This window comes from Passer domesticus, chromosome 23 (assembly GCF_036417665.1).
Source record: "Passer domesticus isolate bPasDom1 chromosome 23, bPasDom1.hap1, whole genome shotgun sequence".
NCBI classification, from domain to species: domain Eukaryota; kingdom Metazoa; phylum Chordata; class Aves; order Passeriformes; family Passeridae; genus Passer; species Passer domesticus.
Window position 1 is genome coordinate 7,479,725 of NC_087496.1, and position 27,601 is coordinate 7,507,325.

The following is a 27,601-nucleotide window of genomic DNA, read 5'->3' on the forward strand; positions in this document are numbered from 1 at the left end:
GTTTACCCTCTCCCTGCATGTGAATGCAGAAGAGAAAATAAACAGAGCTTGGGTGGCTTCTCCAGGGCCTCTTCAGAGGGAACCTTTCAGTTCCTGTTTCACTCCCAAAATGACAGTGGCTCTGTCACTTTCTCCTGTCCCACTGCAGCCTTGGAGCCCTCCCTCCTGTTTGGGTGCTCAGTGTTTGGTTCTCGTTTGAATTTTTGGATGGTTTCCAGTATAAGAGACTGTCTGGGACATCCTGCTATGGAGGACTTGTAGGATGGGGCACACTGGGGTGCTGGGCACTTTCAGATATCAGTGTTGCTGTTGTGGGCACTTCTGTGGGACAACAGGGAAAAGCCTTTAACAGCATCTTGTGGATGGGCACAGTCCTTGGTACTGGTGTTCCAGCTCTTTGGAGCAGTTTATCCAGATGCTGAGGGCCAGGATGAGGAGGGGTCTGGCTGGCCCTGGTCCAGCCAGGCAGCCCCCTTGTACTGAAGGAGTGAACTGTGTCTGTCCACCCTGGCTGTCAGTCCAACAGCCTCACATCAATAACGCTGCTGGAGTCATGTTTGTGTGTGTTGGGGGGATGGTGCCACATTTGAGTGATGTCTGGGTGAGAGAAATTCCAACCTCTGCATTTTCTGTGCAGGATACCTGACAGTAAAGCTGTGGGATGACCTTTATCTTTATGAGCTGGGAGAATTAAGGAGTTCTGTATTTTAGTTTAATTAAGCTATAAGGCATAACAGATGGTGCTTTTCTGGGTGATTATTGAATGTCTCTGCTTTGACTGAGAAGTGCAGGAACACCGTGATGATAAATGCATTGTGATTTGAAATATCTGAGCTCTTAAAGAACACGTGGCTGTGGCCGTGTGTCCGCCCTGCCTGCTGGGCACCTGCAGCTGTGGGTGCTGATATTTTCCACCCTGTTTGGCCAAGGTGCTTGGGTGGCATTGGCCAAGCTGCCACCTCGTGTGCCTCTCTGTGAGAGCAGAGTCACCTGCTCCCCCTCTGCATCCCTCAGCAGTTTCCAGGTATGAGATTCTGCAGGGAAATGTTCTTGTTGTACCAACTGCCCTGAGCAGAGGCAGGTCTGTGCCGTGTTCTTCTAATAAAATTGACAAACAAATTACCCTAGAATTTCCAAAATTACCCTAGAATTTCCAAAATTACACGGATTCAAAAAGCCCCCAAGCCCCAGCATTCAATCTGCAGAAACATCTCTCTGTAGGAATCACCAGCCTGATGAGATGGCGTTGGCGGCAGCACAGCAAGGAGGGACTGAGAAACGCAATGGGCTGGAAACCCAGAGCAGCAGCCAGCTCCTGTGTCTGCAGATCAGGTACACCCAGGGCACTGGAGATGGTGCTGTTCCAATATTTGCATATACATAACCAGGTCAGGCATTAAAGATGCATTGTAGCACGGCTGGTGTGTAGGACTCAAGAAGCTGAGAGGAGCTGAGGTCATGGCAGGTTGATTTGCTGTTTGATTTTTTTTTCCCCCTCTATTACATGAAAACTTTGCATGAATTTGTCTATGCTGGGTGTTCCTCTGCACGCTGGCAGCTGCCATAGTTACTTCAGATGTTAGAAAGCAGCAGAAGCAAGGAAGAGTGTGGAATTAATTGAGCAAATCTGACCAGTCCGAGGATTTTGGAACAGGGTTCAGGCAGTGAATCCCAGAATGGAATGGGCTTGAGACATCATCTCATTCCAGCCTCTGCCACGGGCAGGGATGCCACCCACTATCCCAGGTTGCTCCAAGCCCTGTCCAGCCTGGCCTTGGACACTTCCAGGAATCCAGGGGCAGCCACAGCTGCCCAGGGCAGCCCGTGCCAGGGCCTCCCCACCTACACAGGAAAGAATTTCTTCCCAATGTCCCATCCAACCCTGCCCTCTGGTAGTTTTTTCCACTGGTGCATTGTCATCATCCCCTTTTCTTTCCCCCGACTTGTCAGACGTGGGAATTGCTCACAGCCTTACCCTGAACTTGTGCTTCCTCAGTATTTCAGATCACTGACTAATATGCCTCAATTTTTCTCATTAATGGGGTATTTGAAATGATCAAAATGAAATAGATTCACTTCCTGGCTGTAAAGTTGTTACAAGGATGATCTATGGGAAGTTTTTAACAAAGCTGTAGTCTTTTTTGGAGAAAACCTCCCATTTGTCTTGATCTTGTGCTGTTACAAGATGATCTGGGATCATTCTTTAGATGGTGAACTTTGAAAACCAGCAGTTCTGCAAGAAAGCTCCAAGTTGTGGTTTCAAAGGGCCTTGTCCCTTCTTGACCTTTCCTTCCTCTGTTTTATGAGCCAGTTCCTTGTTCCCCCTTGTGGCAGGGTGGTTCCCATGGTGGGACACACCCGTAGTGGGACACACAGAGGGTCCCACACTGGGCTGGACCCCCTGCCTGGAGCTGCCATGCTGGGGTGCTGCATTTCGGGACCGCACAGCACAATGAGAACCCTGGGCTGTAGATGAGCTGGCTCGGTGCCATTTTCAGAGACAATGCCCTGCCTAAATAACCCGGATTGGGCCGCGAAGAATAATTGCCGCTATGAAATAATTCCGCAATTACCGCTGTAATTAAGGGCAGTTTGTTAATGAAAGTGCTTGGTGAGTAATGGCTGCGGGGCACTCCATCCTGCGACCGCGGGGATGGCTGGGGACGCGGGGACACAGCTGTCGCTGGCAGGATGGATGCAAATACCCGCCACTCCGGTGATGAAGTGCCGTCATTACCCCCCTGCCCCGCGGGAACTGGTCAGACAAGGAAAAATAAACTTAAAATATGACGGCGGGCGGCGTGGCCGCCGAAGGGCCCTTCGCGCGGCCGCGTTAATGGGATATGCAGATGCCCTCACCCAGCTGATCCATCGCGCGATTCCCAACCTCGCCAGCCGTTTGTCAGCAACACGGACTCCAGGCTTTGCTTGTTTTTCCGCATCGTGCTTCCTCTTAGAGCACAAATCCTCACAGATTTTTCCTTTGTATGGCTAAAAAAAAATTACTGTTAGAAAATGTTGCCCTGTTTGCATGTCTGAGTGCAGGGGGAGCGCTGGCTGTAGACCCTGGCACAGCGTGTTTGCAGGGAAGCAGTCTTGGAAATACTTTGGTGTGTTTGGGCAGGAGTCAAATTAATGGAGCATTTTAAATTGCTGGAGGAGGCAGCTGGCAGTGGACACATCGTCCGTGGGCTGAGGATCTCTGAGGGTTTCCTGAAGCCAGTATCACAGAATCGTATGGAATTGGTTCTGTTGGAGAAGACCTGTAGGATCATTGACTCCAACCATTTCCCTAGCACTGCCAAGTCCACCAGTGACCTGTGTAGTGATGTTAGTGCTGGCATTCTCAGGGAAGTAATTTTCAGGAGCCTCCATTGTTTTCTGCGTGATCCAAACCATTGATTTTGTGGCTCTTGGCTCTTTGTGGGGCTCCTGAGCAGATTTTCCAGCATAGGAGGCAGGGTGGGATTTGGCCTCTCATTGCCTAAGAGGAGGGTGGCTTTCCTAAGGTACCAGGTGACCCTGCTGATGTCTGGGTGCCAGGTTGGCACTGAGCAAGCCAAATTCCTGGTGAATTTCAATTCCAGCTGCTGAAGGGCTTTCTCAGGGATGTCAGGGCCATTGGCTTACACCTGGTGGGAACGGAGGTGAGGGAACTTGTGGGAAGATGGGAATGGGGCAGGTTTCAGATGTGCTGAAGAGCAGGGAGGCTGCTGGTGCACCAGCACTGCACTCAGGGGGATGTTCTGTGTTGGGCTGCAGCTGTGGAGGAGAACTGGTGCCACTTGTCCCCTTTGCTCCATAGCCACAGTGCAGGACAGGGATGCCAGGGCAGCAGCCAGCCTTCTGCAGAGCAAGGAAAGGCTTCCATTGGTGCAGCTTGTTAGAGGTGGAAGGATGTTTTTGTGCCCAGCACATCGCTGGGTAGCAGTGCCTCTTGTTTTAATTGGATTTGCAGCCTGCTGAAGAGCCGTGATTTACAACAGCTGCTCAAATATGCACAGCGAGGTCTTGGGGACTGCTGAGGTGTTCATCTGACCATCAGTGGAAAATCATTCCGGCCCCTTGCATCCCATTTGCTCTGACTGAGCTCCGGGAAGCGCACGGGAAGAGGGGGAGAGCACACGGGGCTGGGTCCCGGAGCCGCCACGGATGCGCCGGTGTGGATGCGAGGAAGCAGCCTGTCTGCCTGTACACGGGGCTTGTCAAAGGTTTTATAGATCTCCATAATGAAGATGGATCAGGTTCATTCTCATTGCCAGTTGCTCTATCAAAATAGCGCTAATTACCGCAGCCGCACGTGCCGCGCGCTGCCATCTTCCTCCTTGGAGCCTAAAGCACGTCTTGTGCCGCTCACAATAGATAAAATGAGGCAACTTTTCCCCTTCTATTTTTGGAAAAGTAGTTAGTAAAGGAGAAGGAAATTGATTTTGGTGTCAGAAAGGACATTTCTGACAGGAGCATACTTTGAAATGATTCAAGGCATCTGTTTCTGTTGCAGACACCCAAAGCTGCTGAGAGCGGTACCTAAATTAAACTGTTTAAGATGTCAGCTCTGGGTACGAAGGCAATTTACATCCCGGTAGCACGGTTGGAATTTTTATCATGTAATGAACTTTCTCACTCAGTTTACGAACAAAGCCTCTCCCACGGTAACTATTTTTGTAGAACGTACAGATCCTCAGGTGCAGGATTGATGTTCATGTTGGGAACGAATGGGGCAGGGTGTGAAGTTACGAGCAGGCTTGCAGGAGCGTTGGGCAGGCTGGCTGTGGGACATCAGTTTGGTGGCCTTTGTTTTACAGTCTTGGTTATCATTAAACACTGGGGAGAAGCATTCCTCCTTGCTGCCAGTGGTTTCCCCATCCTCTGTGGTCTGCGAAGGGTCTGCAGCAGGATCACCTTTCAAGGTGAACGTTAAATTAATATGGAAGACTTCTAGAGCTCTACAATTACAAGGTCTTTTGCTTTCCCCACTTCAGAACAGATCTGGCGGTTTATTGCCAGAGCCTTGGCTCCCAGCCTGGCTGACCTTGGATCTATGCCTTTTAACTATCAGCAGGGTTTCTTGTGTGCTGTTGTGGCCTTTTATGCAAAGAACAAGCCCCTATTGTGGCCACCAGCTTTGCTAAAGTGTTTGTGATGCTCAGAGGATGCCAGCAGAGGTGGGAAGCTTGATTTTCCCTTTCACGTGCCTCTCTCAGTCAGCACTTACTGTGCCCATGAGGTGGTCAGCAATGTAGGAGACCCTTTTTGGTATAGATATTTACCTTTTTAAGGTTTTCCTGATGAATTGAGGCAGATGAGGAGGCCAGGGGGAAGCACAGGCTGTGTTTGCCTCTGACAGTCTGGGACTTCAGGGTCTGGTTGCTTCAGCACCTTTCATATTCCCAGTTCTGACACCTTTGGCAAATGGTCCAGAAATGACAGCAAGGCTGATCCAATCCCCTCAGAATCAGCTTTGTGTCCCTGCTTTATGTGCTTGAGTTCCAGCCTTGGCTGCTCAAGCAAAGCATCTGCTTGGCATTGACAATCCAGAGTATAGTCTCAAAAAGGGGCGTTACACGTGGTGCTGCTGTTTGGGGCGTGTCAGCAGCTCTGCACTGACACTATTTAGGTATTCCTTCACCCAGAGTTAATTTTCACTCAAATTGAGTTGTCTGCTTAAGGGGAGAATCAACACCCAGCTGCCAACATGAGCAGCATATTGAAGGGGTCATGGGTGCCATGTCATTATCATTTCTATTAGTTTATATTGGCTGAAAGGATGAAAGGGGAAACAAGAATATTGACTTATGTTACTTCATATTGAATTAGCATCCCTTTGCAAAGGGCTTCTGGCTTAACTTGGAGCTGTGAATAGTTTCTGTTCAGCAGAGGTAGGGAAGTTGTGGAGCAGGGATGTATCTGTCCCTTCCCACTGCCTCTTCCTGCCTTTTGCAGGAGCTCAGTGAGACCTTGCCATGCTGTAACTGAGTGGAGTTTGTTTAAGCTTTGACTTCAAACAGTGGATTACCTTTTATCACATTATATAATGAATTATTGATCCACTGATTGTGAATATTCCGGGGAAGGAGGCCGATGGAGGCTGCCACCGGCAGATCCAGCCCTGCCCTGGGCTGAGCAGAGTCTCCCTTGTCCCAGGCTCGCACTACCACGTCTCAGACCAAACACAGCTCCTTGGGCATCGTCCTTGGAACGTGGCTCCAAGGGCACAGATCCCCCACCACCCTTCAGGCTGTCACAGCTCTCCCTGAAATCAGCATCGCTGCTGCTGCTGGGAAGGGAGAGGTGAGGCATGAAACCCTGCAGCTGGTGAAGGTGTTGGTGGGCAGCATTTCAGTCTGGATGGGGAGATCTCTGCAGAATGGTACCCTAGGTCAGCTCTGGAGCTTCCTAGGGCCTTTACTCCTTGGCAATGTTGATTTTGTCTGTGTTGGCTGATGCCAAAGGAGCTGTAGTTTGTGTTTATTGAGTCACTGGTGTTGAGGTGCTGTTCCGAATCTCAGCCTCACCAGGCCTCTGTAGGTGAGCAAACCTCTTGAGGGACCAGTTCTGACTTCAGGACCCGTTCCCTGGGGGACCTGGCAGAGACTGGAACACACATTTCCATTGTCCTCCCTGTGTGGAGGACGGAGATAAAGCAGAAACACGGGTACTGCTGGCTGCAGGCTGCCCGGACAAGGTGTTGAGGAGCTGTTTGCACTGAGCGAGACGTACGGCGCATGAAGAACAGAGCTGGGCTCTGCTCACCATCTGTGGATGCAGCAGATACCATCGCTGGGAACAGAAAGGGTTTTCAGCCTGTGAGATGAGTTCCTGATTGTTTTGCTCCGTGCAGACTCCGCGGTCTTTGGCATTCCAGCAGCACGGCCCTGCCTGCATCAATCGATCCCCGCCCGCCGTATTGACAGGCAGCTCCGATAGTTCTCATCTGAAGAAGTGCAGCATGGATAATTAAGCAATGCACTCTGCAAGTTGGTGATCAGCTTCTCGTGGAGGACCAGTAATGAATAAAAAGTACATTAAGTAAATTAAACTCTTGATGCCTGCAGGTCTGTAACTGCAGAGTTGCCTTTCTGAAATTCATTACAGTTTATAGGAGTTCTGTTAATCAAGAGACTCCTGCAGAAAACATTCTGGGAATTAAAGTTTATTTTGTTCCTGTGTTGTTTAGGACAGAGACAAGTGATGTTGCTGCTGGTCTCTCTGAATACTGAGCTGGGCTCTGAACCTGGGCCCATTGGATGTGGAAAAATCTAATTTAGCAGTTAAATGGTCTCACCCCCCCCCCCCCCCCCCCCCCAATATTTAGGTAACTACATCTAATGGGACTTTATGCTCTTTGTTGGTGATATATTGTCTTTGAACAGACACCAGGTTGAGGGGCTCAGTGTGTGTAAGCCAGCCACCTTTGTGTTTCTTGGTGTGTGCATGGAGCATCCAGACTCTCAGCAATGCCTGGGATCCATCCCGTGCTGGATGGCCACGTGTATTTGGTATGTTCAGATTTCTTCCTCTGGAGCACTGAAGCTTTGTTACATCCTGTAAACGAGAGAGCGCCCGGCCGAGCAGGTGCCCTTCTTAGTGTCCAGATGTAGAAATGTTCTCCAGCGATATGAACACGCTGCAGAAACCGTGTTTGCTCTCTAAACTTTTTTTTGCGAGCGGCTGCCAACTGCACGCTTGGATGGGAGCCATTTATTTGTAGCACAGTCAATCTTCCCTTAAAGAAAACCACCAGTGAATTAGCTTTTGCATAGTGTTTCAATCAAAGCATTTGATCCTTGTTTCTGCGAGATAATCCTAAGAACTTCTTATTTGGAGAATAGAAGACCGTGATGGATTTAATTCATAAAGGGAAGCAGCCGTAAGGAATGTAAATGTAAGAGGCTGATAAGGTAGGATTTCCTAGTTGCTATGACAACCCCTGGGTCATGAGCCTGAGAAAATATAAAGTAAGTCCTGGAGCTGTGAAGATGATTATAAAATTTAACTGTCATTCTTCATTTGGAGTTGATGGCAAACATTATTTACTTAAGTTTATCTCCAGGCAGGCGAGGATCCTTTCTTCCTCCCTTAAATCGGAGCCTCGGATCACAAATGAACGTGTTGTGCGCGGCCGACATTAGAAGGCGAAGCCACTATTTATTATTCTAACCAGACAATTTGCACGGAATATCCCTGTAGATTCGGTCACTCCGTACAGAAGCAGAGCTTTTATCCAGCGTATCCCTGATAAAAGGCTCAGTGCAGGGGGATGTTCCCGGCGGGGGTGCCAAGCTGAGGATGGCTCCTCCACCCCAGGGATGCCCTGATCCCCGTTTTCTTACTCTGGAATCCGTGTTTGGCTTCCATAGGGGAGGGAATGCTCAAACCTGATGATTTGTGGAGCATGTGCCCTATCCCGCTGCCTGATGGGCTCTTCCCTGCCTGCAGGAGGGAACAGGGAGCCACAACAGCCTCTGCATCCCCCCTGTGCATTTCTGGTGCTCTCAGCATCTGCTCCCACCTCAGCCGCAGCAATTTGGCTTCACCTTCTGTTCTTTGTTGTCGCTGTCCTCCAGTTTCACACCAGCAGATGAATCCTTTTCCAGCCCATAAACATTTTGTGGTCTTGAGGGCTGCAAGAGTGGTCCCAGCTGGGATAGAGTGAAGCACAAAATGCCTCTGCACAAGCTGCTGATGTTCCTGGGATTAGCGGCTCCAGGAGTTGGGCATCTGGGGGTGTGGCAGCGGCAGAGCCCGCAGCTGCCAGTCCCCCACTGTCCCAGATACCCAACTGCTGCAGAAAGGTGGATTAGTTCTTCAACAGCTTCTGTTAAAGCTCTGCTCCAGATGGAAACCAGGGAGTTCCTGGCTTTCAACATCACCTTCTGTACTGATCGGTTCTCTGCACACTTATGATGGTTTCAGCCATTCCTGGTGTCATATAATTTAAAAAATACATATGTGATGAGCAGTTGTGTGTGTACTCTAAAGGATCAGCCGTGCCCTCAGCAGCGGCCTCTGGCCTTTGAGGGAAGGTGGGAGAAAAAATTCTTACAATTACTTAAAGGATGTTCCAGCTGCAGTATCGGAATGTGTGACTTGAGCACAAAAATCATTCAGCACCTCCCTCTGAACTTTATTTTACTGCGTTTGGAAGACTTTTCTCTTGCTGCTCAGTGTACTCGAGGGGATGAAAAGGGAAGTCACTGGATTCAAAGAATCCACGTGCAGCAAATGCCTTTTGAGGCTTTTCACTGGCTGCGGGATTTAGTGTGATGCTATTTTCGAGGCTGCTCTCACAATTTCAGTTGGGAAACTCTTTCACCTTTGCAGCTTTCATCCTGAAATGATGCTGGTGCAGGCGAGCTGGCAGATTGTGGTAAGGATCAGAGTTTGTAGCCATTGCTGAAGAGAAGTAGCTCTTGTGCAAATGGAACAGAGCATTATCACTGTACTGGGAAAACCAGAATCTGTTACTTTTCCTGGGATGGGAACTTTGTGAAAGCACTTGCCTAAGTGGAAATTGCAGCAACCCAAAATTTTAATGACAGTGCCTGTGTTGCCCATGAGCTGCAGGACCTCTCTCCTTGTGCTCATGAGGGGGATGGACTTTGGAACATCTCTTTTTGTTCGTGACACTGTGTTTGCTGCCTGGGACGTGGCGGTGGCTGTTGGTACCTCCAAGGCAGTGTCCCTGGCACTGATGCTCAGCTGTAAGCCTTTGTCAAAAAGGCTGGTTCCCAAATCTTCAGTGTCTTCCCATTTTTATTTTTTGGTAGCCAGAGTAGGCTGAGCCTCAGGAGTAGCTGAGCACTGTCTGGGGAAGGCGTTCATCCTTGGACCTTCCCTGGGCAGGCATCGGGGTGTGGTTGTGTTTCTCCATACAGCATTTAGTCATTCAAAGCCACGTTTCAGGAAGGTACATCAAAAGATCTGGTCCAAAAGGCTTCCCCAGGACAGACCACTGTGCTGGAGCTCTGAAGCACAACAGAGGATGAAATGCTGGAGCGTAACAAGGCTGATGAACACAAAAGAGCATTTTTATTTGGTTTCTCATCAGTTCTTCGTAAGCGTTGCAGTGTCTGTACATTGATTGGAGATTTAGCCCTACTGCCCTTGTTATCCCTAGTTTAAGATGTAAAATGCTTTTTTTTGCAAGTGTGGAGGCAAAAGGCTTTTGAGTTAATTAAATCTATGAAGAAATGAGCTGTGAGCTGAGCATTGTAGTCAGCCCTTTCCAACCTGAGCCTGGACCCCATGGTGCTGGCCGCTCGCTGTCAGCGTGCCGATACCTGCCAGCGTTCAGGTAGCATCAGATCCCTCTATAAAATGGAGATTTCAAGCAGCTTGCAGGAGGCTGTGCATGTAAACCTAAGCCAGAAATAGCTGCTCTGACAAAGACTGACAGGTACGTGCCATTCTCTTCATCTGGCACATGCTGTCGGCGGTGCCGCTACGGGAGCTGGCAGCAGCCTTGCAGTGGTGGGTGGCAAACAAAGGCTGCTCTCAGAAATATTTTCCACACAAAGTTAGGATTAAAAGCACAGAGCCAATATAAAATACCAGTGATAACGATATGGATGAAGGGAGTTGCTGGCAACACACAACTAAACTGAAATCTGTAAAATGAGGCTTTTTCTTTTGTACTGAGTTTTCCAGCATTGCTTTCGCACAGGGTGTGTTGCCTGTGATCTCCTCTGCCTCCTGCAATTGATAGAGCGACGGGGATCAATAATTCATGGACGTATGGGACGGCATTAGTGCTGGAGCCAAGGTTGCTCATGACTTGGGGAAGATGCTGGTGGTGCTGGTCAGCCTCAGCCGAGTGTGGTTGTTACATGCTCACCTCTGCCCGCAGCCCCTGACTCATCTTTGACTCACCTGCAGAGGACCGGGGGTGGAGAGAATCGCAGTCATCTGCCAGATCCCCCTCAAGAGCTCCCACAACTCCATGCAAATGGAGTTGTTCCCCTCCCACAGCTCCTTACGCTGCCTTGGGCTGTACCCACGTCGCTCATCAGCACTCCGGTGGTGTTGGTCCTGATGGCTCAGCAGAACCCACTCACCGCCCTCCTCCGCCAGCAGAGCCGAGGGAGGGCTGCTACTACCTTCCCATTTTTGGTGGTGGGAGGAATACGGGGCATTTTTATGGAATCTGCTCCTTAACACAGCCTGGCTGGACCAGGATGGTGTTCCCTTCACTCTGCCTTACACGTGTGCAAGGTGAACTGCTGCAGCTTCACTTCAGGTGCTCTCCCGCTGTCCAGCCTGGCGTGCGCTGACAGATAACCACCACCACCTCCTGGAAAACTTTATCCAGGCCTCAGGGGCCTTGGTCACCTCCAGGCTGAAGGATGGTTTCTAGGACAGCGTGAGCCCCTTCTCAAGCTGTTCTGTCGGGCAGGAGGAGCTGTCAGGCTGGAGATGTGGGAACACTTCTGGCCAAAATGAAGATGGGCAGCGATGGGTGTGGGTGGAATCCCGTGCTGACATTTCAGACACCTTCAGCATCAGAATGCTGAGATAATTGAAATCAGAGATAATTGCAGAGCAGCCATGGTAAATGTCATGGATTCTGCTCCTGTAAGAGCTGAATCTGTGCAGGCAAGTGGGCAAAGAGTGCGTGAACAATGAAGGTTCTTATGAGTAAGTACAGGAGTTGAAGATCAACCTCTCCTCCCATTGCCAACTGTTGCTGCCAAAAATGTAACGATTGTGTTAAATACGTGGCTTTTCAGGCAAATCCTGTTAAACCTCTTTGTGGTTGTGTCCTGTGTTGTAGGAGGTGATGACTCTGTTCCTTTGCCTTCTTGGGTGGGAGTCCAGGTCAGCACCCCCAGCTCTAAAGGGGCTTTTGGGGTGCTACTGGTTTGAGTTTGGCGGTCTGAAGTAGTTAAAAATGGACAAGGATTGGAAAAGGCATACTGTGATCTCCCCTGAGGGCTCCACAAGTCCTCCAGGTTGTACTTGGCTCCACTTCCACGTCTTCCAACTGATTCCAGTTTTGATCTGGGGTTTTTTGCAGCAGAGAAATGGAAAGATTTGGAGAGGACAGGTCATGTTCTTATTATCAAATTTCCATGATTTGTATTGTCTTCAATATATCGTTACTTGTATAGCAGGTACCATTAAAACTTCCCATTGAAGAGGCCAGTATCATGCTGATAGTGTTGGCAGAGTTGGGGATTGGACTGGCATCCAGCACCCCGTGGTGACAGAACCCATTTTTCAGTGAAGTTTTGTTTTTCCCTATTTGCCCATTGAGTGGGCTCCAGACCCTCAGCAGGACCAAAACCAGAACAGCTGTGGCAGCTTTAGGGGACTGCTGGAAAAGCCTGTTAGGAGGTACAAAGGCTGTGTTTAATTTATGGAAAAGAAGGGAGGGTAATGCACGAGAGTCAGAAATTGGCTGTTCTCTTTGTAAGTGAAAGGTCACGTTACCGAGCACGGCAGGGTGGATTTGTGAAAAACGAGCTCCTGTTTGCGAGGAATTAGAATGAGTAGCTGTTTTTTTATTTTTTTTCCCCACTTGTGACCTTTAAAGATGCTGCTCGTAGATTGATAAGCAGGCTGATGCTTTTAGCAACCCAATCCTCCATTTGCCTCTCGCAGAAGGACAATCTGTCAAACGCCATGGGTGTCACTCGCAGAAAACCTTCCTCTCTGCAACCCCCCGGGGGAAGGAGGGACGTGGTGGCAGGACCCGAGCTGACAAACAAGGAAAATTCAGCATTGTCTTCATGAGTAAAGACTTGCATTTCCTGTGGTCTAGAGCCTCTGGCTAAGGACTTTGCCTACGTCCTTTTCCCAGTCAATTCTACTTTCTCCTTTTCCCCTGTCCTTGGAAGGGTTGCAGTGCTCCTACCTGGTGGGACAGTGAGGGTGGTTTGGGAAAGCTGGTTTTGCCCTCTGAGCCAGGAGAACTGCTTTCCCTCCTCTGCTGCTGAGGAGGTGCATTTTGGGGCTGGGAAATGATGGTTTGGAGAGCCCCATGTGCACTGCAGGTAGCACACAGTACCTGAGATGCATCAGCATGCCTTACATGGGTTGTGTTTGGTGACAGAAATAATGGAAGATGGGCTGAAGTCAGAAAAATAATTTTCTTAGTGATGGACAGCAGTTCTGTATGTCCAGGTGTGCCACAGCATCCTGGAGGACACTGAGGAAGCTCCTGGTGCTGCATGGAGGTCTGGCTTTGTGAGCTTGGCAGTCTCTCTGAGAGGCTTCACTGTGTTTATTTTCTGTTCCTAGAGTGCTGCTGGCACTGAAGTGCCGCGGCTGCACACACCCTGGGTAGTGCAGTGCCTGTGGCAGAGCTCTCCTGTGTTCTGCTGGGTGCATGACACAGTTGGTCCACGGCTGTCCTGGCAGGAGCAGGATTCTTACCGGGTGACAATTTGCTGCAGAGCAATCAGTGCTTTTCTGGTGATGCTGCCTCCCTTTGCCCTTGGTCATCCCTTCCAGTTCAGGCAGAAACTGGAACATGTGGCTTTGGTCCAAAGCCTGCTCTAAGTGCTGTAAGCCACGTGAGAGCTGTTAACACGGATAATTCCACCGTTTCATTTGGTTGCCCATTACTGGGGGATGTTCGTGCACAAGTGATTCTCTTGCTGCAGTTGAGGCTGTTCCTGACCTGTTTCTCTGTTCTAAAAAGATTTTCGTCACTTTGTCTCTGTGATGCTGAAGAGCTCACCCATAAGGTATTTTTCCTTGCTGTAATGTGTTGCTGTTCTGTGAGGAACAGCTGACAGGCTGCCCCATGACTCTGAGCATCCACACTGCCCAAATTGCCCCGAGTTTGGCACATCTGCCCGCTACCCTGGCAGGCAGTGGGGCATTTCTTGACCTTGCTCTCTTTCAAGATGCTCTGTCTGCTCATTCCCCATGGGCAGAAGGTGCCTTCATGGTTTCACTTGGGCAAAACTGAAGTGCAGGGGCTGAATTCCATTCTAGGCCCTGTGTAGGGCACGAAAGGTGAAGGGTGCTGCCAAGACTTGGAGCTCATTCCGGGCGAGGGGAGCCGGCCCAGGGCAGTCTCTGTTCTACAGTGTCCCTTTGTGAGTGCCGCCCTTACATAAGCGCGATGCCGCAGCCGCACGATGGAAATCTCGTCAGGCCCGCCAAGTTCCCTGGTCCGGAGCCAGACATCTGGGATTGGGGTTTTCATGGCATTCTTCAGTAGCATGAGGAGCCTCATAAAGCAGCTTCTCTGGGGTATTGTGCCGAGAGCCGCATTCCCAAGCAATTACAGCCGGGGCTGCAGCAGTAATGAGCCCTCGCTTCGGGAAGGGACAGGAAGACAAAAGGGAAACGTTCAATGGAAGCTGCGAAGCCTTTGAACGTGAATAGCTGTGGGCTTGTTAATTGGGATCACCATTGGGAACATTCCCTGCTCCCTCCGGCTTGGCAGTATGACCAGGCTCCAGGGAGCAGGGTGGCAGCAAGGGAAGAGGGCTGAGAAGCTGCAGCTCTTTGGGGTTTCACCATTAATGATTTCTGGCGATGGGGACGAGGCGCAATTGAGCCTTTTTTGGACCAGAAAAGTGCTGCAAGTGGTGTTCCCAGCTGAGCGAGTCTCATCATAGCAAAGCACTTGCCTGCTGCTTCAGAAGGTTTTGCTTCTTTGGCACCAGCACCATCCTCAGTAGCTGTGGGGTGGCAGGGGATGGAGGAGCTGCTCTGACTGAGCTTGGTGTTCCTGAAGACGCCTGCCCCAGCTGGTCTTGGGGAAGCAGCAGTGGGATAGTGGGTGCAGGCTGGTGCTGGTGACAGGCACTGTGTCACACAGGCTGGTGGCCATCCCTGTGACCAAGCTCCCATTTATTTACAAATCTGGTATTTGTATCAGAGTGTTTCAAAGCTTCCTTATTGTGTGAATGTTTCCTCTGGAGTTTGGTGGGTTCCAAATAAGAAGTGAAGTTTGAAGAAGAACCACTTTGGCTTCTGCAGTGAGTTATTGCTGAGGCTGCTCAGAGACAGGCTGTTTGTGTCTGTGTGGGTAACTATCAGAGAACATTTTGTTGGTGTTTGTTTAAAAGACAAACAAAAACCATCTGAGTCTGAGTGAAACACTTGTCCCTGGGATTTTGAATATGACAGCAGGTATGGTGTGGATTGTGACTCAGTGTGAGGCATGGCACCAGTACAGTGCCCATAATAACACTGGTGTGTTATTATCCTCGTGTCCCCACAAGGCTCTGCCAGCTCAGGGTGGATGATTGCACACTTGCAATTTCCCTAGGGAAAACACTTGGTGCAAGGTTCAGGGAACCAGTGCTTCCCATCCTGCAGGCCAGCACTCCCAAACGTTCTGGTTGGCGGTGCAAGGACAGATTCCTGGGCTCACTGATGCCAGAGGCAACCGCACGTGGTTCCACTCTGTCGCGCGGTTTGCAGTTGAGAGTGACAAGTTTAATTCCTTGTATTGCATTTCGGATGGAAAGGAAGAGTACGGCAGATGAATTTCCTTCTTTTCTGATTCCCTCCCCCCGTTTGATTGCGCTATTGTTTCTTTGGGCACATTAAAATAGAATTTGACTGGAGTCGTTATCCGCTGTCCCCGCGCTGCCGCGTGTAATCCTCTTGCAGAGCCCTCCGCTTTGTGCAGCGGCGTTTGCTAATGAGCAGAATGTAATTCTTTTTTTTTTTAAATTACATGAAACAGCATACCCATAAAACCTTCAGATTCAAGATGGCTTGTTTTGTTCCCATAAGCAGCCCAAACTCCAGAGCCGTTCATCACCCGCGCGGCTGCCGCGGGGTATCCACAACGAGGATTCAGCCCCAGCTGGAGAAGAACCTGTTGTGCTCCACAATCCATTCCCATGCACGCTGCTTAGATCCCTGTGTTCAGGAGATGAGAGCAGGATGAGCTGCTCCCAAATCAAGCACAGGCAGTAGGGAAAGGAAATTTTGCAGGTTGAAGTCACCTGCCTCATTGTGGGTGTTGAGCATATGGTGTCTGTGTCAAAGCATTTTTCCACAAAACTTGAGTGTTTTATCTCATCAGCCGAGATACATTAATACATTCCATTCACAGGATGGTTATCCCAGGGTGATGATTCCGAGGCACAGCCTGAGGAGGTGAGCTGAGGGAGGAGTGTGCTTGCAGGGAGGGTGCTGGGGCTCAGCCTGGGCGAGGTGTTGGTGTCACTTCAGAGGCAGAACCCAGCGAGTGCCTGACTCCAGTGATTGATGACACCCATGCTCCAGAGTAGCTGCCTGCCTGCAAACCTTTCAGTAACACACAGCCCTGGCAGGTTTAGCAAAAAAAAGTAATCCCCAACCCAAAAGCACCTTCACTGCAGGATCTGCTCAAGTGGCTCCTCAGCAAAAACCTTTTTAACGTTTATAAACCACTTCTAAAAGCCAGCCTGAACCAGACTGTCATTTCAGTGCCTTGCTAGAAAAATACCCGTGAGGAATTGTCCTTCGTTTGTAGCTCCAAAATGTGGTGTGTCATCCAGTTTGGTGAGAGCAGCATTTACTGGAAGGTCGTGGTTGCTGGGGTTTAAGGAGGGGTGTTCTGGACAGACTGTGCTCTGAGTTAGAGCAGGTTTTATAAAGTGGCTTTAAATGCAAGTGATTAAGGGGAGGATTTCTCTTGCTCTCAGGTGCAAATGCAGCTCCTGATTAAAAGTCAGCTGCTGAAATCTGAAATTTTCACAACAGCACTGCTGAGTTATTTATTGTGTAGCATTTCCATTGAAAATGAGCCTTGTTTTAAATATCCTACCCTTGATGTGCTGAGTGCGAGGGGGCCAGGCTTACAGTTCATGAAAACTTGGCAAAAACAAGCAGATCTCTTCAAACTGTTGGGCTTTGAGAAGAGAACTGTGAAGAATGTGTCTAATTGAAACTGTTCTTTCAAGAAATGCTAAGCAAATGTCTGGTAGATTTTCAGCTGCTGCTGGCAACATCTGTAAAAGGTCTCATGTCTCCTGTGACATGGCAGCAGGAGGGTTGGAGCCCGCCTGGCTTTGATGGTTGGAGTGCATTTTTATTTGAAATACACTCACTGTGTGTACAATAGAAAGAAGGGAGGTTGTTGGTGTGTGAGGGGCTGCTCCACCTGCAGCAGTGCTCAGTTCCAGCTTCGTGCTGGGTGCCCGAGCACCAGCCCTGTGGGCATGAGAGAGCAGGTTTGCCCAAAATTGCAGCAAAAAAGCGGTGTACCAGATTTTTCTGGGGGTTCCCCATATTCCCCAGGTTTGTGCCCAGGAGGACAGGGAAGAGCAGCAGTGACGGGAGGGAGAGCAGGATTGAAAAAGCTGGAGCTGGGATGTGAGCAGTTACCCCCCCCCAGCCCCACATCCCTCTTGGGCTCCTCAGAATGTTCCAGAGAGCTGCTGGCAGCACTGTGGGTGGCACGGAGGGGTGGTGGCAGCTTGGCACCTTGGGGAACTTAGTCCCTGGTCACTGCAGTCCATCTAATCCTGGCTAAAGGAGGTAAAGCCGCCTGGGGCCAGGCGTGGCGAGAGCCGCAGGGGTTTGAGGTGGTTTGTAATCCTGGGCACATCGAGCAGGAGAGGCTTTATTTAATTCTAATAATGGCAGAGATAATGTTGGCTTTGTGATAGTCCCAGGCACAGCTGTTCTGTAATATCCACGGCGGTGCATGCTGTGAATGGCTAGCAAGGTATCGAGCCCCCAGGATGTTTTCCTTGCTTTTCAGTGCCTGGGATGGATTGCATTGGTTTATTGGAAGAGCGCTGACTTTGTGCTTGCAGTAATTAATTCCCTTTTCCGGGCTGGGGGAAGGTTGGCTATAATTTCCTGCATTCTTTTATCATAAGGCCAAAGGAGAAGCTCAGAATAGCGAGCAGAGAGGAACACTGCATACATGCATTTTAAATTTAGTTTCAAGCAGTTAAGAAGACGGATTTTTGGTGGGGTGGCCTCTCTGTATTTGCAGTTTTCAAACAAGGTGACCTGGAGGATTGGTGCTGGATGTAGTGTCCATTTCCAAAATCCCTGGCTGTACTGCTCACTCCACCTGCAAATCCATATTCCCTTCTCCTTCAGGGCACTGCAGAGGGCTGGAGATCAGGAGTTTGTTTCCCTGTTGGTAGTTCTGACAGTGCCTGTGGACAGGAGGAGGGTTTTTGGGGGGAGTACAGGTGTGTGTACAAAATTAATTTGTGTCTGAGCTTGGAAATGTGGCAGAGGAGCAGCACAAAGCACGTCCTCTTGCTGTCCCCTCTGCCTGCCCTGGTATTAGGGACATCCCAGTGCAGGCTGGGCATGAGAGAGCATACCACGGGTATGAGTGAGCATAAGAGATGGAAAATACTTGCTTGAGAACAAGAAGGGCAAAAAGAAATTGGGGAAGAATGAGATTCTTGTGTATTTCCTCTGATTTTGGGGGTTTTTCCACAAGAGGACAAGCACGGCTCTCCCATGTCTGGTGCCACCTTTGCTTTGTGGCCGTTGCTGTTCCCAGCTCCTGTCCCACTGAAATGGATGTGTACAGACAGGCAGGGAGGGCTGGGGTGGGGATGGCCGGGTTCTGGCCAGACCCAGAGGGTTCCTAACCGCGTGCGTTCCAGAGGGAGCTGCTCCGATGGTCCCTGGGTGCGGCAGCACCGCGGGGGCTCCGCAGGCTCGGGGGCCGTGATGGGACCCTGCTGGGGACACCCTGCCGGGGGTACTGGGACCCTGCCGGGGGTACTGGGACCCTGCTGGGGGTACTGGGACCCTGCTGGGGACCCTGCTGGGGACACCCTGCCGGGGGTACTGGGACCCTGCCGGGGGTACTGGGACCCTGCCGGGGGTACTGGGACCCTGCTGGGGACCCTGCTGGGGACACCCTGCCGGGGGTACTGGGACCCTGCCGGGGGTACTGGGACCCTGCTGGAGACACCCTGCTGGGGCTGCTGGGGACACCCTGCCGGGGGTACTGGGACTCTGCTGGGGACACCCTGCCGGGGCTGCTGGGACCCTGCTGGGGGTGCTGGGACCCTGCCAGAGCTGCTGGGACCCTGCTGGGGACCCTGCTGGGGGTTCTGGGACCCTGCTGGGGACCCTGCTGGGGGCGCTGGGACCCTGCTGGGGATATTGGGACCCTGCCGGGGGTGCTGGGGACCCTGCTGGGGACACCCTGCTGGGGGTACTGGGACCCTGCTGGGACCCTGCCGGGGGTGCTGGGGACACCCTGCCGCGGGGGTGCCGGAGCCCTGCCGGTGCAGCCCTGCCCCGGGCTCCCCGGAGCCCTGCCGGGGTGCCGGAGCCCTGCCCGGGTTCAGCCCTGCCCCGGGCTCCCCGGGCCCGGCGCTCCCGTTGCCTTGCCAACACCGCGCACGGAAGGAGCGGAGCGCGGCTGCGGCACTGCCGCGGTGCTCGGGGAGGAGGAGGAGGAGGAGGAGAGAACCTCAGCGCCCCAAAAACAGCCCTCTGCACCGCGGCGGGGAGGGAGAATTAATGACGCTGGCAGAGGCACTCAGCGTTCACTCCTTGCTACTTCTGAGATTGTACAACAGCATAATTTTTTAATGACGGGTAATGATGAAACATCAATTTCAAATCTGTTTTTTTCTGACTGGTGCCTGAAGCTGCAGCGTCAGGCTCGGCACAGGGAATAGGGTGCCCCGATCCCTATGGATGGAGCTGTGCCTGCTGATGTTTGCCGTGTGGATATCAAGGAGGAGCACTAAATTGAAAATTGCTTCTAAATGGGCTCAGTTTGACTGTTTTAATGCTTCTCGGGAGAACACAAGAAATGTAGAGATTTTAAAATAGAAGCAGCACGGCGGTGCCTGGTGGTGTGCATGGCTGGTGTTTGTCTTTCTTTACAGTTCACATCCCTTTGGTGGCGGCTCGGAGGCGCCTCACCTGAAAGAAGCAGGGATGAAATGCCATTTATCTCAGCCTTGCAGCCTGCAGAGCGCTGTGCTGCAGGGCTGTGGGACAGGTGGCAGTCTGCTGGGCAGCCCCTGGGTGCTGTGCCAGGGACACTGTCCCCAGGGAGGAGCGGTGGCTCCGTCCTGCCCCCACCATAAATTCCCTTGGCCCCGGGCTTTGGTGTTACCTTGGGCTCCCTCCTGCCTGCTCATCCCAGCCCTGCCTTTGGGGCTCTCCAGATATCCTTCCCAAACATTGGTGGTGCACCAGGCTACACACCACCCATCCTGCCACATATGGGAGCGTGGCAGAAAATGAACATTTCAGCCCAAAAGATAAAAATATGTAAAGGGAAGGCTTTTCTTGCTGCAGCTCTCCCTCGGAGCAGACGCTTCAAAGGCAGCAGCGAAGGGAAGTCACTCTCTGGAGCTGTCTCGTTCTTTCTCGAGGCAGTGTTTTGATAAATGTTGATGAGTTTCACTGTAAAACTAAATGACATTTATAGCACGATGTATGCTTTACCCATTGCTTAATTATACCTAATGGTGTTGGATGGAAAAGGCATTTACCATTTTACTTTTGTTTAAAATGACAATCTAAACCTCAGAGCCTGTGGGGTTTTGTAGAACGATGACGATTTAATTAAGAACTAAATACAATCTAATTTTAAAAGGCAATTGCAACTTTAAGAAATAAGTGATAAAATTTACAAAGAGCTTGCTGAGAGAGGAGTGCTGGGCTCGGTGTGCCTGCTGTGGGATGGGGTGGGCATCTGAGGGGGTTTGGCTCCAGGTTTGAGGAAGGTGGTATGAAGACCATATCCAGACTTGTTTTCTCTCTCATCATTACTGTATTTCTTTTGTCATATGCTTTACAGTCCTGTTGCTGCACCTGCAGAGGCAGTGAGAGGCATTGGGCTAATGCAGTTTATAAACCCAAGGGTTTATTTTCGTGTGCACAACACGGTTTCTCTTCCCTTCCTCCCCGCTCTGCCTTTGTCCTGGCAGCCAGCAAAGAAAACAGAGCCTCTATTGAAAACAAGGCGTGAGGAATGAGCGTGGATCAGGCAAGCTGCATCTTTAAAAATAAACACTGGAGCAGAGCTTTGTGCCTTCCACTCAGCTGGCAAAGCACTGACAGCAGGCAGGAATGTGTTCAGGAGCATCTGCCCTTTCTCTTCTTTTCATGGGTTTAGTCAAAACAAATCCCGTAGATGAAGGGGAAAAAATACCAAAATGCATTTTACTTTCCCAAGCCTGGATGAGCCACCGGGAGGAGGCTGAAGGGGGACGTGCAGGATCTGCAATGAGGAGATTAATGTTTAAAGATATTAGCACTGGTCCTATACTAACATTTATAAATCCGACGGGTGGCAGATTGAGGGCTGATTCCACATTTTTTCTTCCTCCTCTGTAAAATAATAAATATGGTAAAATAGCTCTCAGAGCTGCCTTTATCGTGGGGATGAATCAGGACAGTTGGTGTTGCAAGAGACTTAAAACTTACAAATATGTTGCCCTTTAGGTGAGCATTCATCATAATGTCTGATCTGGGATCTAGACTAAAGGCTTCTCTTATACCTTTTTATCCTTTCTGGGAAGTGGAAATTGGAAGGAGCCCTCGCTTTGATCGTGATGTTGCTGCTGAGATTCTTTCACCTGTTTTGTGGGGGAGTGTCTGTCGCTGCTGGGGGTCTATTGTTCTTTGAGAAAAGAGCTTGTCTGCTGTCTCTAAAAAATCTGAAAGGGGGGGACATACTTGAGTAAAAAGAAAGTGAAGGGAAAGACCCCTAAAGACAGTGCCCCAGTGCCCTTCTTGATGGCATGGAGTGCCTGCAGGTGCTGGGTGGGCAGGGAAATGTGGGCACAGCAGGGCTCAAAATCCAGGACTGTGGCATTCTCATCTGCACTGCCACCCCGGGACATGAGGAGTGGACAGACAGCACCTGTGAGCAAAGCCACTCCAAAGGCTGGCAGTTCGTGGGAAGTGACATCAGCTTTCCTCCCCTGATGGCAAACTGGGAATTAACTTCAAAGGGCAGAAGGAACTCAGCCTGATCTGTGGAGGAGGGCTCATCCTCGAGGGTTCAGTGTGTGATGGGCTGGTAGCAAACAGGTCACTCCCCGTGCAAACCCTTGGTCATCCCAGCTGGTAAATGTTTCCTTTTCTGCTTTTACCCCACGGTTTTGGGATAACAGCTGGGCAGGTGTTTTGTCACAGAGTCGCTCCTGTGTGTGACAGGGCAGGGACAGTGCTGGGATTTAAGGCTGGCTTCATGCTGAGCCAAAGGATGGGAACAGGCTAGGATGCCCCAAAAAACCACAGTATTCCCTTGTATTCCTTGCTGGTCCTTTGTTTCGAGGACATTTTATACAGGTTTGTGCATTTGTTAATAATTTTGCCATTTATTTCTTGCTTATTTCAGTGGTGAGCTAAAGATTTCAGACTTAAATATGCAGGCGGTTGAAAGGAGGTCCTTTTTATAGGGAAGAGACCAGGCTGATGTTGATCAAAATTCATTGTGGGTGCTTTATGGAAATACAGATTTCTTGGGTTTAAAAGAGATTATTAAACCGCACGTTGTGACAGATGCTACTGACAGTAAAAAATAGAAAGGATGTGAAAAAGTCTGCAAGAAATGGGTTACAGGTATGGATATAAGACATATCTGCTCATTAGAGTAAAATGAAACCCATCATCTGAGTTGAAACAGGATTCCTTGTTACTGGGAGCCCTGTCGCTCTGACTAATGGGAATCTGTGTTCTGGGGCGCACCTGGGGCAGGTGCTGTGGGATCCAGAAATTGAGCGTGTGCCAGAGCAGCCCTTGTAGCAACGGCATCATCCCAGAGGGCTCGGAGGGCACAGAGGGTGTCTGTGCTGAGGGGCTGGCGGGCTGGGGTCCCTGCGAGGGCTCCCTGCTGCTGGCAGTGCCATGGAATGATGTCCCCCCTTGTGTCCCCGTCCAGCCGCGGTGCCCGGCTGGCACCCCCGGGAGCAGGGGTCTGTGCTGGGGGAAGGTGGGCACAGAGCAGATGGGCAGCTCCCTGCACAGCCCCACGTGCCAGCTCGAGGTGTGAGCAGTGCCCTGCTCCCTGCCAGGCAGGTGGCAGCTGCTGGCCACCGCAGGGCGAAAGCAGAGGTGACAACAATGGTGACAAACCTGCAAACATGTAAATTCTCTCCTCCTGTGCTCAGGTTTTGGCAGGGGCTGCTGCAGCTTTACCCCCGTGGCAGAGACAGAGAGGAGTGTGAGGCAGCAGGTGTTGTTCTGGTCAGGGGAATGCACAGAACATGCTCTTTGATTGTGAAAACTGAATATTTGATCTGCGCTTCCTCCTCTTACGCTCCTCATCAGGGTTTAGCTCCCCATGGAGCAAGTCAAGGCAGGGAAAGGAAATTCCACCTGTGTTTGAAACTCGGGTTTAATCAAGGTCTCCTTCCTTGGATCTGGGCTGTGGGTGTCCTTGGTAGCGATGTAGCTGGAAGATAAATGCAGATACGAATTCTGTATTAGGGCTCCATTAATAATAAACGTGTGTTGATGCTAACTGAGTGTTATTTAAACACACTGAATGGAGGCAGCAGCCTGCTGGGACTGTCTCGTGTTGTCAAACCTTCTCCCTTGCTGATGCTGCTGCCAAGCAGTGCTGGGCATGGCAGTGGTGGGTTTTAGGTGGTGTCCTTGGCGGGTGTTGGCTGCCAGAGGCGGCTGAGTGTCAGGGGGAGCAGGAGGGAAGGGCACCTGACTCTTTCTGCTGAAGGGCCACTCACAGCTCTGCCCTTTCCTGCTCTGTTGGTCTCCCTCTCTTCTGTCCCTCAGTGTCCCCCAAGAGCCCCCTCAGAGCCCTCAGCAGCCTCCCCTTCTCAGGTCCTCCCACAGAAGATGTTCTGTCTCCCTGCTGAGCCGAGGAGCCCTTGGGGACGCTTGGATAAACCTCTGACCTTATGGGAGAAGGACAGTCTTTAGTAAGTGACCTTTTACTGTCTAGGCAATGGACCATCAGCTGCTGGGAACAAGGCAAGAGAGCAGCTGCTTCTGTTTCTTAGAAACACGTTAGAAATGTGGAATAAAAAGCTGAGATGTGCAGAGCAGCAGACTCGTGCTGCCATTCCGAATTGTGCCTCACCGCGCTCCCGGCGCCGCCTTTGTCCCCTCTGGTCAGTGACAGAGCAGATGGATATTGATCCTCAGTGTCCGCCAGCAGTAACCTTTGAAGGGACAGGCGACGTATGGCCAGGGAGTTTGATCTATCAATATCTGGGTAATAGAAAGACAAGGGTGACATCTAATCCCAGCCCAGGTGACAGATCATAAATCTGCGCAGACGGGGCGATTGGCGGCAGCAGGAGCGTGAGGGGAGGGCAGGGTGAAGGACCAGCTTCAGTCTGAAACACGCTTTGGCCACAGCCACAGAGGCTTTCGTGGCAGGAAAAAAGAATTTTGTTCTTAAGATCCAAAGAAATACTTTAATTTGGCCATAACACAGGACTTTTGTTCCTGTACCATTGTGGTTTCAGCCAGTGAAAAGAATTCCCTGATGCCATTGCATCACATAGATATTCACTATGTTTAAAGTCAGTGCAGCCTCCAGTGTAATTTCAGAGCTATTGTCATCTTTTATTCTTACTCTTTAAGCCAGAAAAGCCATAAAGGTGGCAATGGCATTTTTTTTCTCCGCAAATTTAATATCTGTGCACAACTCGCTTGAATTTGCCGTATATTTCTCTGAAGTGGCTGTTTCATAGCGTAAACTTGCTCCTCACAATAAGTAATTTTTAGCACCATCTTGCACGTTCTCTCTGAGTGTGGAGAGTAATTCAGGGGAAGTGTGACTGCGGCGGGTGCGAGCGGGGAGAGGAGCGGGCGCTGCGCGAAGGCGCCGAAAGCGCTCGCTCGCGAAAATCTGTGCTGAGAAGGAGGGGAGAGAGGTCCCTGGGACGGCTGGGGCTGCCACAGCCTGTGACAGGGATGAGATCCTGGCGGCAGGAGCGGCTCTGTCCCTGCAGACAGTGCCAGGGAGACTCAAGGAAATCAACATTTTGGGAACGGTTTCTGTGCATGCTAATTCCTCCCACTTTCCCTCCTAAATGGAAACTGGGGCTTTGAGCATCACCAGGGGATCCCAAACTTGGCACAGCAAAGTTGTCTCTGTTGGTAGAGCCCTTCCTCAGAGCAGTTCTCTTAAACCTGGCTGCGGCATAAAGGAAGGATAACATGCATTAAATGTGAAGTAGAAATCCAAATACCAGGTGAGCATTACCGTGTCAATTTGCTGTAGTCTGTGCCTCAGAGGGAGACATGGAGCTGCCATACCCCATTCCCATCATCTCTGAGCAAGCCTTGCCCAGTTCAGCTCAGCTGCACCTTGCTGGAGAGTCCCTGTTCCTCTTATGCTCAACAAGGAATTTTCATGGGCAAGACTCCCCAGTGCTGAATTGCAGCTGACAGACCTGCACAGAACTAACTCAAAAGGGAGATCTTTCTAGAATTCTATTTGTTTGCCACCATCACTTTTTTTGAAGAGCTCTTTGCCTGGGAATTGGAGTTGCTGAGCCTGTTTCTGACCATGGAGGAGATGCTGAAGAGGGAATGAGAGCTACTTGAATGAAGAAAAATCTCAGAGAGGCTTGACTCAGGGTCACAAAACTGGTAATTACATCTTATTAGAAGAGAAAGTTGCTGTTGCAAAAGGTTAGTTGTGAATCTTGGTGGAAAACAACATTTCCCTCTGGGGTGAGGGCACGCTGGCAGAAGAATTGCTCGGGGGTTCCACGTCTGGCTCCAGGCTCCATGGCCTTGGAGGGTTTCCCTTAGGGGCTGTGCAGGAGTGGAAGGAGCAGCAGCTGCCTCTCCCCCTGCCCTCCCTGCAGCCCAGCCTCCCACAGTGGCTGTTTTTGAGTGGGTGAGGACGCCTGTGCCTTGAACACGCACGGAGCAGTGCAGGCTGGCTTTGGTGGGGCTGCAGGAGCGCTGCATTCTGCCCCAGCCCCTTCCCTGCCTTTGCAGGACCCTCCTGCTGCAGCCCTGCCCTGCTGCACCGGGGCCACACGTGTGCCCACGTGCTCCGTGGTGGCAGCCTGGTCTCCAGCTGTTGCCCGTGAAAAGATGCCATGAAATTAACTCCATCGGCAGCAATTGCCTTTCCCTGCCAGCACAATCAGCGTGGATTGTCTGTTCTTTTCCAAAGTTCAAGTGTGACGACTGCAGCTCTTTCAAATGGTCTCTCAGGACTTGGAGCCCGGATGCACAGAGCTCCAGTGGCTTCTCCCAGCACGGCCTGGCAGTTCTCCTCTCCCTCCTAGAAGCAGATCTGCAGGCTAGTTAAATGGGCTTTGGGTCCCCTCCTTTTTCCTGTGTCCCATACATGACCAAGAGTCTGGTTCTGGTTCTCTTCCTGGAAAGCAGACTGTGATATTTGTGTTGAAGGGGAGAGATGAAGCTCTCAGTGATGGATGAGAGAGCAGAGGATGCTCAGCTCAGGGAGGAGAAGGAACACAAAGGAGACAAAGCTTCTGGGGAGGTGGATGCTCAGTGTTTATAAACCCACTTGTCTCTTCTCTAACCACCACATTCCTTTTAGGTACTTGAAACTGATAGATGAATGTTGACATTCAAATTGTGTTAATTCTGGGAATGGAGCTCGGTGTCGCTTTTTTCCTGGAGCACGTGGGCAGTTTGTGTATCTGTGTGAGTTGTTTCTTCTGACTCAATCTATTAAGAGGAATTTTGTTTAGGTTTACGGGCTTACACAGTTCAGGTGTAATGAAAACCCCTCTTCCTTGGAAAGCATTTGTGTCGGGATCCTGCAGACTGAGCCAGCAGTGCTGCAGCTCACGCTGGGGCACCTGTGGTTAGAGATTCCATAGAAATTGAAAAACCATGCTCCCCAGCACGTATTTTTAATCTTTCCTCTGCTCTCCCTGATGCTTCCCTCTAGCCCAGTGTCCTACAAGCAGAGAAAGAATTGATTTTAAATGTGACCGCTGAATATGAGCCAAGGTCCCTGGGCTGTGTCCAGCTGAGGGGGACTTGTTTGAAACACAATTTACTCGTCTGTGTCTGTCGGGAGCCCTAAGAGGAGAGACTGCAGTGGTCTAAGGCAGGAAGACAAGTGCAAAAATTAATTGTACAGGTTGCAGCCAAGGCGTCCCTCAAGCACTGTGTCCCCCTCCTCACCCCCCTTCCAGTAAGTATAAAACAAGGTGTCATTTTTCACCTTCACAGGGAGATTCAGTAAATGAGGCTGGAGAATTGCTTTGGGTAATGAAGGCAGCACACATTGTACCCTCCCTCCTCCTGGCACTGCAGACACCCATTTGGGTGATCCCCTTGCTTGTTAACACCGGTGCCTGTGTTAGACAGGAGCTCACCCCAGAGACTCCCCCCAGAAAGTGCCTTCATTCCTGTTCCTGCTCCACTCCCTCTGCAGCAATCCCTTGTACTCCAGGTCAAGATTTTCAAGGCTCTGAGCCCAGTCCTGGATTCTGTCTGTCCTGGTGTCTGTCTGTCACACGCTGGGATGAGGATTTGTCCCTCATGTTGGAGTCCCAGCAGGAAGCTTTGGTCTGATACAAGGACACCATGCTGTCATAGTCCCTTCACGTGTGATAGATTAAAATCTGTCCCATATCATTCTGTTGGGGGCTTCCTGTTGGATCTGCTTGTGCTGTGCCCCTCCAAAGCACTGCCAGGATTTAACGTTGCTTCTCAACAGTAATTTTCCTTTTCTTCTCTTAGCTCCTGAGATTCCCTGTTGAGCCCATAAATT

General features: G+C 50.7%; 1 protein-coding gene across 11 annotated transcripts in view; it reads left to right on the forward strand.

Moving 5' to 3' along the window:
• Positions 1 to 27,601, forward strand: part of CADM1 (cell adhesion molecule 1) — a 132,256-nt gene that overhangs the window by 58,559 nt on the left and 46,096 nt on the right. The window contains exon 1 of one of the 11 annotated variants that reach the window (XM_064397852.1): positions 19,467 to 19,488. The exons of the other annotated variants lie outside the window; for them this stretch is intronic. Coding sequence (XP_064253922.1) covers positions 19,482 to 19,488 — 7 coding nt within the window. The 5' untranslated portion in view covers positions 19,467 to 19,481. Of the gene's footprint in view, positions 1 to 19,466; positions 19,489 to 27,601 lie in introns of those variants that run through there. 11 annotated transcript variants of the gene reach the window in all.